Source organism: Bombina bombina, chromosome 3, assembly GCF_027579735.1.
Source record: "Bombina bombina isolate aBomBom1 chromosome 3, aBomBom1.pri, whole genome shotgun sequence".
Classification (NCBI taxonomy): Eukaryota; Metazoa; Chordata; class Amphibia; order Anura; family Bombinatoridae; genus Bombina; species Bombina bombina.
Window position 1 is genome coordinate 506,396,131 of NC_069501.1, and position 12,742 is coordinate 506,408,872.

The 12,742-nt window shown below is 40.9% G+C and overlaps 1 protein-coding gene across 1 annotated transcript in view; it reads right to left on the minus strand.

Annotated features, from left to right (window-relative positions):
• TADA2A (transcriptional adaptor 2A) overlaps window positions 1-12,742 on the minus strand; it is a 126,688-nt gene that overhangs the window by 46,752 nt on the left and 67,194 nt on the right. Inside the window, exons 11-13 of the mRNA XM_053706902.1 lie at window positions 6,453-6,524; window positions 3,961-4,093; window positions 410-453 (exon numbers count right to left, since the gene is read on the minus strand). Coding sequence (XP_053562877.1) covers window positions 410-453; window positions 3,961-4,093; window positions 6,453-6,524 — 249 coding nt within the window. The remainder of the gene's footprint in view (window positions 1-409; window positions 454-3,960; window positions 4,094-6,452; window positions 6,525-12,742) is intronic.

Genomic DNA, 12,742 nt, shown 5'->3' on the forward strand with positions numbered 1-12,742 from the left:
TCCTTTCGAAGCGGAAGCCTCCAATGAGACGACATCTCCACCAGGTCTGCATACCAGATCCTGCAAGGTCAGGCCGGTGCTATGAAAATCACTGAAGCCCTTTTCCTGTTTGATCCGGGCAATCACTCGCGGAGCAAACGGAGGAAATAGATATGCTAGATTGAAGGACCAAGGGGCCGCAAGAGCATCTCTGGAACTCGACCCGTACCTGGGAAGTTTGGCATTCTGCCTGGATGCCATGAGATCCAACTCTGGCTGACCCCATTTGAGGACTGGAGAACACGTCCGGATGAAGTTCCATTAGTAATGAAGATGATCCGTGGACTCATTGTGTCTTTAAGAAGAAAACTAAGGTTTATATAAAATAAATAGAAAGATGTTAAAACAAACAAAACAAAAACATAATTACCTGAACTGGAAACAATAGGTGCAATGTGATGTACACCAGAGTCGCTAAAAAAGAAAACAAATAATAGTTACTTGCACATAAAAAATCTAAGAAAACAAAAAAAGGACAACGAAAAAGCCAACATAAAGAGCTCGATGAAATATAATCATACAATCAATAAAAGAGAGAGCACTAACTATTGAAAGTCACCCTTTGTAATTTCATGACAGGTGACCTGATAAAATCATAGCATTAATCTTTAAACTGAAGACTTTCTGGGCCAAGATAAAGTTGACATTATTTACATAGCTCAGTCTAAGATTCTTTGAATTTTATACTATGGACACATGCTTTTGTCATGCGGGATGAGGAAGCCTATATAAATTAATTTGTTTAATTTAAATAATACTTTCTTTTTATCACCAAGCCGTTAATGTCAAGGGAGGGTGGGAAAAAATAATAAAGAGAAATAAAAAAAATAAAAAAAGTTAATTGGACACTTAAAATACAAGGGCCCAAAAGTCTGGGTTTAAAATGTGCACCACATAATAAATTATATAATCAAATACAAAAATATCTGACTGGCAAAAAAGATATCACGTACATAGGAATGTGATATAAAAATATTATATATATATATATATATATATATATATATATATATATATATATGCACAGTATCTCACAAAAGTGAGCACACCCCTCACATTTTAGTAAATATTTTATTATATCTTTTCATGTGACAACACTGAAGAAATGACACTTTTCTACAATGTAAAGTAGTGAGTGTACAGCCTGTATAACAGTGTAATTTTGCTGTCCCCTCTAAATAACTCAACACACAGCCATTAATGTCTAAACTGTTGGCAACAAAAGTGAATACACCCCTAAGTGGAAATGTCCAAATTGGGCTCAAAGTGTCAATATTTTGTGTGGCCACCATTATTTTCCAGCACTGCCTTAACCCTCTTGGGCATGGAGTTCACCAGAGCTTCACAGGTTGCCACTGGAGTCCTCTTCCACTCCTCCATGACAACATCACAGAGCTGGTGGATGTTAGAGACCTTGCGCTCCCCCACCTTCCGTTTGAGGATGCCCCACAGATGCTCAATAGGGTTTAGGTCTGGAGACATGCTTGGCCAGTCCATCACCTTTACCGTCAGCTTCTTTAGCAAGGCAGTGGTCATCTTGGAGGTGTGTTTGGGGTCGTTATGTTGAATACTGCACTGAGGCCCAGTCTCCGAAGGGAGGGGATCATGCTCTGCTTCAGTATGTCACAGTACATGTTGGCATTCGTGGTTCCCTCAATAAACTGTAGCTCCCCAGTGCTGGCTGCCCTCATGCAGGACCAGACCATAACACTCCCACCACCATGCTTGACTGTAGGCAAGACACACTTGTCTTTGTACTCCTCACATGGTTGCCACCACACACGCTTGATACCATCTGAACCAAATAAGTTTATCTTGGTCTCATCGGACCACAGGACATGGTTCCAGTAATCCATGTCCTTAGTCTGCTTGTCTTCAGCAAACTGTTTGCAGGATTTCTTGTGCATCATCTTTAGAAGAGGCTTCCTTCTGGGACGACGGCCATGCAGACCAATTTGATGCAGTGTGCGGCGTATGGTCTGAGCACTGACAGGCTGACCCCCCACCCCTTCAACCTCTGCAGCAATGCTGGCAGCACTCATACGTCTATATACCAAAGACAACCTCTGGATATGACGCTGAGCATATACACTCAACTTCTTTGGTCGACCATGGCGAAGGCCTGTTCTGATTTGAACCTGTCCTGTGAAACCGCAGAATGGTCTTGCCCATCGTGCTGCAGCTCATTTTCAGGGTCTTGGCAATCTTCTTATAGCCTAGGCCATCTTTATGTAGAACAACAATTCTTTTTTTCAGATCCTCAGAGAGTTCTTTTCAATGAGATAGCACGTTGAACTTCCAGTGACCAGTATAAGAGAGTGTGAGAGCGATAACACCAAATTTAACACACCTGCTCCCCATTCACACCTGAGACCTTCTAAAACTAACGAGTCACATGGCACCCGGGAGGGAAAATGGCTAATTGGGCCCAATTTGGACATTTCCACTTAGGGGTGTACTCACTTTTGTTGTCAATGGTTTAGACATTAATGGCTGTGTGTTGAATTATTTTGAGGGGACAGCAAATTTACACTGTTATACAGGCTGTACACTCACTACTTTACATTGTAGCAAAGTGTTATTTCTTCAGTGTTGTCACATGAAAAGATATAATAAAATATTTACAAAAATGTGAGGGGTGTACTCACTTTTGTGAGATACTATATATATATATATATATATATATATAGATATATATATATATATATATTTATACGCATATATATATATATATATATATATATATACACACACACCTCACCATAAAAGTAATAAATATTGCTGTTACAAGTGTATTATATATAATGCTTAAAGGGACAGTTGTGTTTTGTAAAGAGCATGCAATTTTAAACAACTTTCCAATTGACTTCTATCATAACATTTTCTTCTTTTGGTATCCTTTGTTGAAGATTATACCTGGTTAAGCTCAGAAGCAGCAATGCACTACTGGGAGCTAGCTGGTTATTATAGCTGCACATATGCCTTTTTTCCACTGGCTCCCAGTAGTGAATTACTGTTTCTGAGCATAATCTTTAAAAAGGACAGTCTACACCAGAATTTCTATTGTTTTAAAAGATAGATAATCCCTTTATTACCCATTCCCCAGTTTTGCATAACCATAACCAACACTGTTATATTAATATACTTTTTACCTCTGTGATTACCTTGTATCTAGGCCTCTGCAAACTGCCCCCTTGTTTCAGTTCTTTTATCAGACTTGCATTTTATCCAATCAGTGCTGGCTCCTAGGTAACTCCATGTGCATGAGCACAATGCTATTTATATGACACACATGAACTAACACCCTCTAGTTGTGAAAAACTGTCAAAATACATTCAGTAAAGAGGCAGCCTTCAATGTCTAATAAATTAGCATATGAACCTCCTAGTTTTAGCTTTCAACTAAGAATACCAAGAGAACAAAGCAAAATTGGTGATAAAAGTAAATAGTAAAGTTTTTTAAAATGACATGCCCTATTTGAATCATGAAAGTTTATTTTTAACTAGACTGTCCGTTTAACTGGCCAGGCCTGTACCAGATGTGTGCATATGGGTCTAGAAGGTAAAAGCACAAGAGCAGAAAGCCATTAGTGACAAATCCACTGGGACATTTAAAAACTCCAAGCAAAAGACTGGAGTCCTCAGTCAAGTCTCCGAAATAATAAATCTGTGGAATGCTCTCACATTTCCAGAGCCTTTACCAGAAATACAACTGGCCTCATGCAGCCCTGATGAAGCTCAGGAAGAGGTCTGATCCTAACCCCGTTTGTAAGAGAGGATAAAAAAGGTCAAAACGCCCCACTACTCTACTTGAGAGACACGAAGAATCAGAACTAATAATGAAATACGGCATGCAAAAACAATACAATATTACATAAACATCAAATAAATACTATTACCATACTATTTATACCAAACATACATAGCAGCTTGCCGTTTTAGCCATTGCTGACATGCGTTGCCATCTTGAATATACTGAAGGACTTCAGAAAGCATATTTCGTTTCATGCGTTCTTCTTCACGGGACTTCTTTAGCCTATCATATATTTTTGCGCCTATTAATAAAGAACACAGTAAAAAGTAATAATAACTATTGAGATGTTTAACTAAAACAACATTAGAAGATCTACCGCTATGATTGTTTTTGAGGAAAAAAAAAGAAACAAACAAAAAGACTATATTTCTGGTTTGGAAAACATTTTAGCTGCTCAGTGTTATGATACATTCTAAAAAAAAAAAAAAACAGCATGTACTATGTTAACCCCTTAATGACCGCAGCACTTTTCCATTTTCTGTCCGTTTGGGACCAAGGCTATTTTTACATTTTTGCGGTGTTTGTGTTTAGCTGTAATTTTCCTCTTACTCATTTACTGTACCCACACATATTATATACCGTTTTTCTCGCCATTAAATGGGCTTTCTAAAGATACCATTATTTTTATCATATCTTATAATTTACTCTAATTTTTTTTATAAAATATGAGGAAAAAATGGAAAAAAACACACTTTTTCTAACTTTGACCCCCAAAATCTGTTACACATCTACAACCACCAAAAAAATCCCATGCTAAATAGTTTCTAAATTTTGTTCTGAGTTTAGAAATACCCAATGTTTACATGTTCTTTGCTTTTTTTTGCAAGTTATAGGTCCATAAATACAAGTAGCACTTTGCTATTTCCAAACCACTTTTTTTCAAAATGAGTGCTAGTTACATTGGGACACTGATATCTTTCAGGAATCCCTGAATATCCATTGACATGTATATATTTTTTTTTAGAAGACATCCCAAAGTATTGATCTAGGCCCATTTTGGTATATTTCATGCCACCATTTCACCGCCAAATGCGATCAAATAAAAAAAATTGTTCACTTTTTCACAAATTTTTTCACAAACTTTAGGTTTCTCACTGAAATTATTTACAAACAACTTGTGCAATTATGGCATAAATGGTTGTAAATTCTTCTCTGGGATCCCTTTTGTTCATAAATAGCAGACATATATGGCTTTGGTGTTGCTTTTTGGTAATTAGAAGGCTGCTAAATGCCACTGTGCACCACACGTGTTTTATGCCCAGCAGTGAAGGGGTTAATTAGGGAGCATGTAGGGAGCTTGTATGGTTAATTTTAGCTTTAGTGTATTGTAGTAGACAACCCCAAGTATTGATCTAGGCCCATTTTGGTATATTTCATGCCACCATTTCACCACCATATGCGATCAAATTTAAAAAAACGTTAAATTTTTCACAATTTTAGGTTTCTCACTGAAATTATTTACAAACAACTTGTGCAATTATGGCACAAATGGTTGTAAATGCTTTTCTGGGATCCCCTTTGTTCAGAAATAGCAGACATATATGACTTCGGCGTTGCTTTTTGGTAATTAGAAGGCCGCTAAATGCTGCTGCGCATCACACGTATATTATGGCTAGCAGTGAAGGGGTTAATTAGGTAGTTTGTAGCTTTAGTGTAGAGATCAGCCTCCCACCTGACACATCAGACCCCCTGATCCCTCCCAAACAGCTCCCTTCCCTCCCCCACCCCACAATTGTCCCCGCCATCTTAAGTACTGGCAGAAACTCTGCCAGTACTAAAATAAAAGGTTTTTTTAATTTGTTCTTTTTTTTTTTTTAGCATATTTACATATGCTGCTTTGTAGAATCCCCCCTTAGCCCCCAACCTCCCTGATCCACCCCCAAAACAGCTCTCTTACCCTCCCCCTCTGCATTATTGGGGGCCATCTTGGGTACTGGCAGCTGTCTGCCAGTACCCAGTTTCAAGAAAAAAACGTGTTTTTTTAAAAAAAAAATAGAAATTCTGTAGTGTAGATTCACCCCCCCTAACAGACAAACCAACACCTTAATTGATTTATAAATAAAAAACTTTTATTCCCTTTTGTATGCTTTTTTTTTTTACTTTATTCTGTAGTGTAGCGGTTCCCACCCGCTCCCTCCCCGTGCACGCGCCCGCCCCCGCCCTTCCGTGCACGCGCGCGCGCCAGTGCGCGCCCCCGACCGCCCACGCCCACGATCCCGCCCCTCCTGCACGTCGCCAAGGCCATCGATGGCCACCACCCGCCTCCCACCAGCCTCCCACCCACCAACGCGGTAAGCCAACAATCTCCGGTGCAGAGAGGGCCACAGAGTGGCTCTCTCTGCACCGGATGGCTTAAAAATGTTATTGCAGGATGCCTCGATATCGAGGCATCACTGCAATAACCGGAAAGCAGCTGGAAGCGAGCAGGATCGCTTCCAGCTGCTTTCCAGACTGAGGACGTGCAGGGTACGTTCTCAGGCATTAACTGCCTTTTTTCTGAGGACGTACCCTGCACGTCCTCAGTCATTAAGGGGTTAAACAATCAAACAATATTTTAAATCTGTAGAAATCTAAAAATGTCTCACATATGATTTACTTACTGCAAAAAGTTTTGATTCCTGAAGTTCTATACTCCTGCAGACGTTTAATCTCTCTACGCAGCTCAAATTCCACTAAAATGAAGAAAAAAAAGTGTATCGTTTTTCAAAGCAAAATTTTAATTCTGCAAATAACATTTAAGAAAAAAACAAAAATATAGGATATATTTTCCTGTTACATTTTAACATTGGTCTATCAAAAACAAACGGTTTCTTTGCTGATAAATCAAATTAACAACTAAAAAATTATACTTCGGTATAATGCTAAAATGGTAGAAGTACCAGGAAGTCTTTAGATGGATTAAACTTTCCTTCCAGCTGGTTCAGTTTATGTATAGACAAGCTAAAGGGAATTTGTACACTAGATTTTTCTTTACACAAATGTTTTGTTCCTTTTTTATAAAATATATAGTTTTGCTTATTTTTAAAAATACAGTGTACTGATTTTCAGACTCGTAACCAAGCCCCAAAGTTTTAGATATATACTGATGTATACAGAATTCAGATTGCTTCTGTTTGTATAATGGGTCTTTTCGTATGCAGGGGAGGGTCTGCTCTCAGGCCCTTTCAATGGGTGTCCCAGACTAATCTGATCAACAGTGCTAAATTGGGAGCTTCTAAGTAAGTTTTAAAAATGTTTTATACTGTATTTTTAGATCAGTAGCTGTGCATATTATTCTTTATAGTAGTGACTATTATGATGAAAATTGGTGTATACTGTCCCTTTAAGAAACATCAAGAAAGAAAAGAGAGATTGCCAACCGCCCCTGAAATAAACCAGGCATAAACAGCAACATGCACTTTCTTATGTCTGTATGAGAATTTGTTTTGTTGGATCAATTCCAAAGTAATATGCATGACGGCATGGGTCGGGGGGGAAAAGGAATTCTTGCTTATGTCATCCGAAATATTAAAAATAAAATGTGAACCATATGCAAAGCACAGCAAATGGCTACTTTGCACAAATGTCTATTCTAAAGTTTCATTATATCCAAATCAATTCAATTATAGCTCTAATGCAATGAGCTTTTAACTTCAAAATATGAGGTTTAAGTTTCACTCCATAAATAGAATTAGCCCTTGAACCAGAATAAAGAATAAAAAAGTATCACTCTGCCAGGCTGCAGTGCTTCACAAAATGTCTCCTTGAAAACACAGGACTAGGAAAAAGTCATGAAAAGCAAGAAAAATTATCTTCAGTTTAATAACTTTGAAGGTACTTTATGTATAAATTCAAGAGGAGGAAAATACCTAAAGAACCAAAACACAGGATCCCTGGAAATCAAAGAATCTAATTATTTCCAGAGCCTGAAAAACAGGAGAGATTCTCATCTTGAGAACTTGTCCACCTGCAACTTGATACATTTTCCTGTAAGAGACAGTATATGAACCAGGAGATGATTAATTACCACTGAATTCATATTAACCCCTTAACAACTGTTATTAGCAGTTGAAGAGTTAAATAGCGAGGCTCTCACTGACAGTGGTAAGACCAAGCTATAGCCCCATACCCCCTGGAGTGCGGCATGTACTAATAGCATGTCTCGCCACTTACGGTGAGACCCACGCTATTACAGGGCCAAAAGCCCCTTATGGACATGCAACAGGGTACGTCTGTGTCGTTAAGGGGTTAAGAATGTACTTGGAGGAAGGCAGTAACTTCAAACGTAAAAACAAAACAATGTGCATATTCCTCAAATGTTACTGTTTAGCAAAGTGATGGGAGATCAGAAAAAAAGGAGAGCCAGACAGGAAGAACAGCATCAAACCAGAAAAGATTGGTCTTCATTTGCTACCGCTCAAAACATAAGAATATGATCAGTACAAATCCCAGTAGTTTTTCTCTAACATTTAGATTCATTATGATGATTGGGTAAGTAACAAAGCACTGCAAATAATAATGGTGTACAGAAAAAAGGAACATAACCTCCTGAATAAAGGGCCTTATACAAACAAAAAGTGCTCAAATTTACGGCACCTCGAATGCAGAAAATGCAAATTGTATTTATGTCAGTGAAGTTGAGAAAAGGGGAATAAGAGCATAAAGCAAGCAGTAGAGAAGTGCCTTTTGAAGAAAGAGTATTCATACAAGAAAGTTAAGATGCCTTAGTATGTCTAGGGAGAAACAGGTTAGCCCTGAAGACCAGATTGACCCTATAAAGCAAGAACAGAAATATCAGGGTGAAAAGGTGCCAGAAGAATATAAGGACGCCCCGCATAAAATTATGGGTGGGGAGCTGTGGAAAGAGTCCACAGCTGCATTCATTACTTTTGGGAAAACAATACCCAAGTTATAGAGGACACTGAATGCCAAGACGGGAGGGTACAATAGGCGGCCCATACTGAGGGCACCAGGCCTGAACCTCTACCCAATAAAAAATCCCGCTTCGAAGCCGAGAATTTTTTTTTAAAGGAAAAGCCCCAGTGACACTGACTCACAGCTAGTCCAGAGCCAAACTAGAGACCGCAAAACGGACTCGACTGAGCCAACAGTCCACCAAGAGACACTGTCGCCCAACAGACAGTCCCCCATCACTCACCCCTCACAAATGAAGGGGAAACTAGCCAAAATCCCCAAGGGAACAAGGCAAAGGAGAACCGAGGAAACCGAAAGGTCCCTCTATAACACAAAAGAACACCTCCAAGAGTGGGCCCAGCTCACAGAGATCCAAATGGACCCAAACAGGGAAGGAGGCCACACCTATACCAAGAGAAAGCCGGGATAATACCGGGAACGAAAAGACTTCTCCCCAACATCCGGCAAGTATGGAACGCAACTAAAGAGGCAAGTCCTCCCAGCGCCTGTCCATAGAATACCAAAGTATTCGACCGTGAAAAGCGTGTAATAAACATCCCGGGAGTGGAGAACTGGGAGGCGGATTTCCTAAGTCGTCAGACTTTTCATCCGGGGGAGTGGGAACTTCATCCGGAGGTCTTTGCCCAAATACTTCGACGTTGGGGCAAACCAGAGATAGATCTCATGGCGTCTCGACAGAACGCCAAGCTTCCTTGTTACGGGTCCAGATCCAGGGATCCGGGAGCGGTCCTGGTAGATGCTTTGACAGCACCTTGGACCTTCGGGAGGGCTTATGTGTTTCCACCCTTCCCGATGCTTCCTCGATTGATTGCCAGGATCAAACATCACCAGACTAGCAGGGCTAGTCACCACACAGGCAGGGGACACAGGGAAGAGAAAGGCGCTAAGCCTTCCCAGCTCCGGGGAATCCCGAGCTAAACAAGTCCACACAGGGATTAACCATCATTCGGAACACAGATCCCTAAAAGAAGATCTAACTCACCCGGAGACAATGGAAGAAGACCCAAAGGTCTCATAACTCAGTCAGACCATACACGTCCAAGAGTAAGAGCTACATCTAGATACAGTAGAAAACAGCTTACACGCACACCTTTAAGGTGCCAAGAGCTGCAACAGGTTTCAAATTGCAAAACCTTCCGCATGCTGGACAGCTATCCTTACAAGCTGTTGGATCAAGCCCCAACAGGACCATCCAGAGGCATAAAACTGAAGGCCAAACCACTCAACTTCGGTAACGGGTGCAAAGCCCGCCAACCCTCCCCCATGAAGGAGGAAACTCTAGGTTCTTATCAGATGTCAGATAAAGTGACGCAGCAGAACACTCCCCTGCCCGGTCATCTATGACTAAGGGCTATAAGGACTGAAACAATCCTTCCCATCTCACGAACCCACAGATCCTCTCGAATGCTTAGTTGAACATGAAAAACAATGATAACCTGAGCACTCAGCTCTACTACCGAACCAGTCCAGCAGAAACAGCGCCATGTGTCTGAACAGCCGCAAAACCGAACGAACCCGACAGGACAAGCCTATACCCAGGGTCCTAACCGGCAAGCTGCATAAATTATCCCTCATAGGGGAAAAAAGAAAACAGACATTATTAAACATAGGACTAACATGTCCAAACTACTTCCGATGAAGTAACAAAGAGTATCAATCCCAGATGGTTCCCGAAGGAAACAAAAACAAATAAAAGACATCCCATTGGATACAAAATAAAATATAAGGCAACCCGAAGGTTAACGCCCAAAAAACACAGGCTTACCCGCAGGACCAGCCAAACTGAGACCTATCTTTCAAAAACTGGGAAAGATCTCAAACAAATGACAAACAGGAGATAACCCCATCCCCACATGTCTAATGAGGTGCACCATTCGAATTATCAGACTGAAAATCCCTGTAACTGTTAACGATAGGGTCATTCAATAACTGAAAAACATGTCTGTTTGAGCAATACGCGAAGGCACACAATCCTGTAACGAAAGGCACAACACTCAGGAACAGTTACACACGCGGGAAACTGTAGAGGCCCACGCCAAGGCGGAATGCCCAGGACAACAGGGCACAAGCACATTCTCAAATAAACGTCTGGACTCAGACGAACAATCATCAACATTATATGGAAGCGAAAAGTGCTGCAACCTCTGTGGGGGAACACGCCACCCCGCATGGAGGAACCATAAACTGGGTTACCCGCATGTGTAGAAGCATGAATTGGTAGGGAACTTGCCTCTTGGAGGACGGGACCCCCAGAGGTGGATGGCTCAGCAGTCCCCTGATTCCCCGAGCCAGAGGAACCAGGTGCTCTCATATGGCATACGGAACAAAACTGGTTGACATGTGTCAACGAGATGAAATCCAGATTCGTCACTGGACACAGAATCTGAAATCAAAATAGTCTCGGTATCAGAATCCTCCGTAACTGAATCTGAAAGTAGCACAGTCTCAGCATCAGAATCCTACATAACTGGATAGAGGATATATAAATATGGACTAAAGCAGTAAAAACAAAAATGGTACTGGACACCCCCAATGGCTGGGGCACTCACCACCTCCTATGACCAGACCCCTGCGGACTAGAATATCTCCTTTGCCACACGGTTGGGAATGCGGAAATGGGAAACGGAACGTAACCACGCCCGAACATAAGGTGAACCGTACAGTCCAAAAAAGCGCGCCCAACCAAAAGGCAGCGTCACTTCCAAAGGCCTCAAAGTTCCAAACCACGAGCCCATAAACATCCCACATAAGCAGGTTGAATCACATAACAAACATGATTATAAACCCCCCTGTTCAATAACACCCCTCAGGAGATATTAACAGAGACTCACTGAGACCCTTATGGCATATAGTTAGACCCACAAGGTGTTGTAGCCTCTCAGGAAAACATTCACATTACAGTACATTGATGATAAAGTAAAATGAAACGATCTTACCGGAATCTACGCCATGGAACAGGAACACGGCCTTTCAAGTGTGATGGATAGTAGCATCGACTCCTCCATGGACTTGAGAGAAAAAAGCAGGCAACGGAGCGAAGTTCGACAACGCTGATTGCTTAAGGAGCTGTTAATATGAGTCGGGATGGTTTCGCAGAAAGACTATCCCTGCATCTCCGGACTCTAACTTTCACCCAAGCCCTCACTGAGAGACTGACAAGACTACTTAAAACTCCTGTCCCATGCCGAAGAGTACTACCCTCCATAAGTGACAAAAAAACAAAAATTAAAAATTCTGACACTTCTCTGCCAACCTCCTGGGACGAAAGGCAAAGAATGACTGGGGGACGAGGGGAGTGCGAGGAGTATTTAAGCCTTTGGCTGGGGTGTCTGTCTCCTCCTGGTGGCCAGGTTCTTAATTCACAAAAGTAATGAATGCAGCTGTGGACTCTTTCCATTTAAGAAGAAAATAATGACAACATAATAAGACAAATGGTTGTGAGCAACCAAAAATATACTAGGAAAAGACTCTTTAAAAATGTCTGGGCCCTGAAAAAGGGTTGTAAAAAGTCAGTACGCATTCCTCAGGTAGTAGGAGAATGGTGAGGAGAGGAAAATGGCTTTCAGTTCACGCCAGAGATTAATCTAGTATGTCTGGGCATAAAAAATGATTTGCAGACAAAAAACCTGGATGCAACTGAAGATAGGTGAATAATTCTGCAGGTAGAATGATGAGCGCTGTAATAGAAGCTTGAAACCAGTAGAGTGGAATAATATTTGAGCATTCATTACCATGCTTGTGAAGGACACGGGTTACCATGATAATGTACACAAGTATGAAAGAACCATTCTTGGAGAGGGATTATATGGTGACAGAGGCTTTATCTTTATTAGTAGAATGGAACAGGATACATTTCTCCTGCAAGCGGAGAATCCTCCACAGTGACCATGAAAAAGTACAAACCTACTTAAGAAAGGTAACAGGGTAAAAGATATTTTGAGGCCAAAACGAAATAATACTGTCAAATAAAATCTTC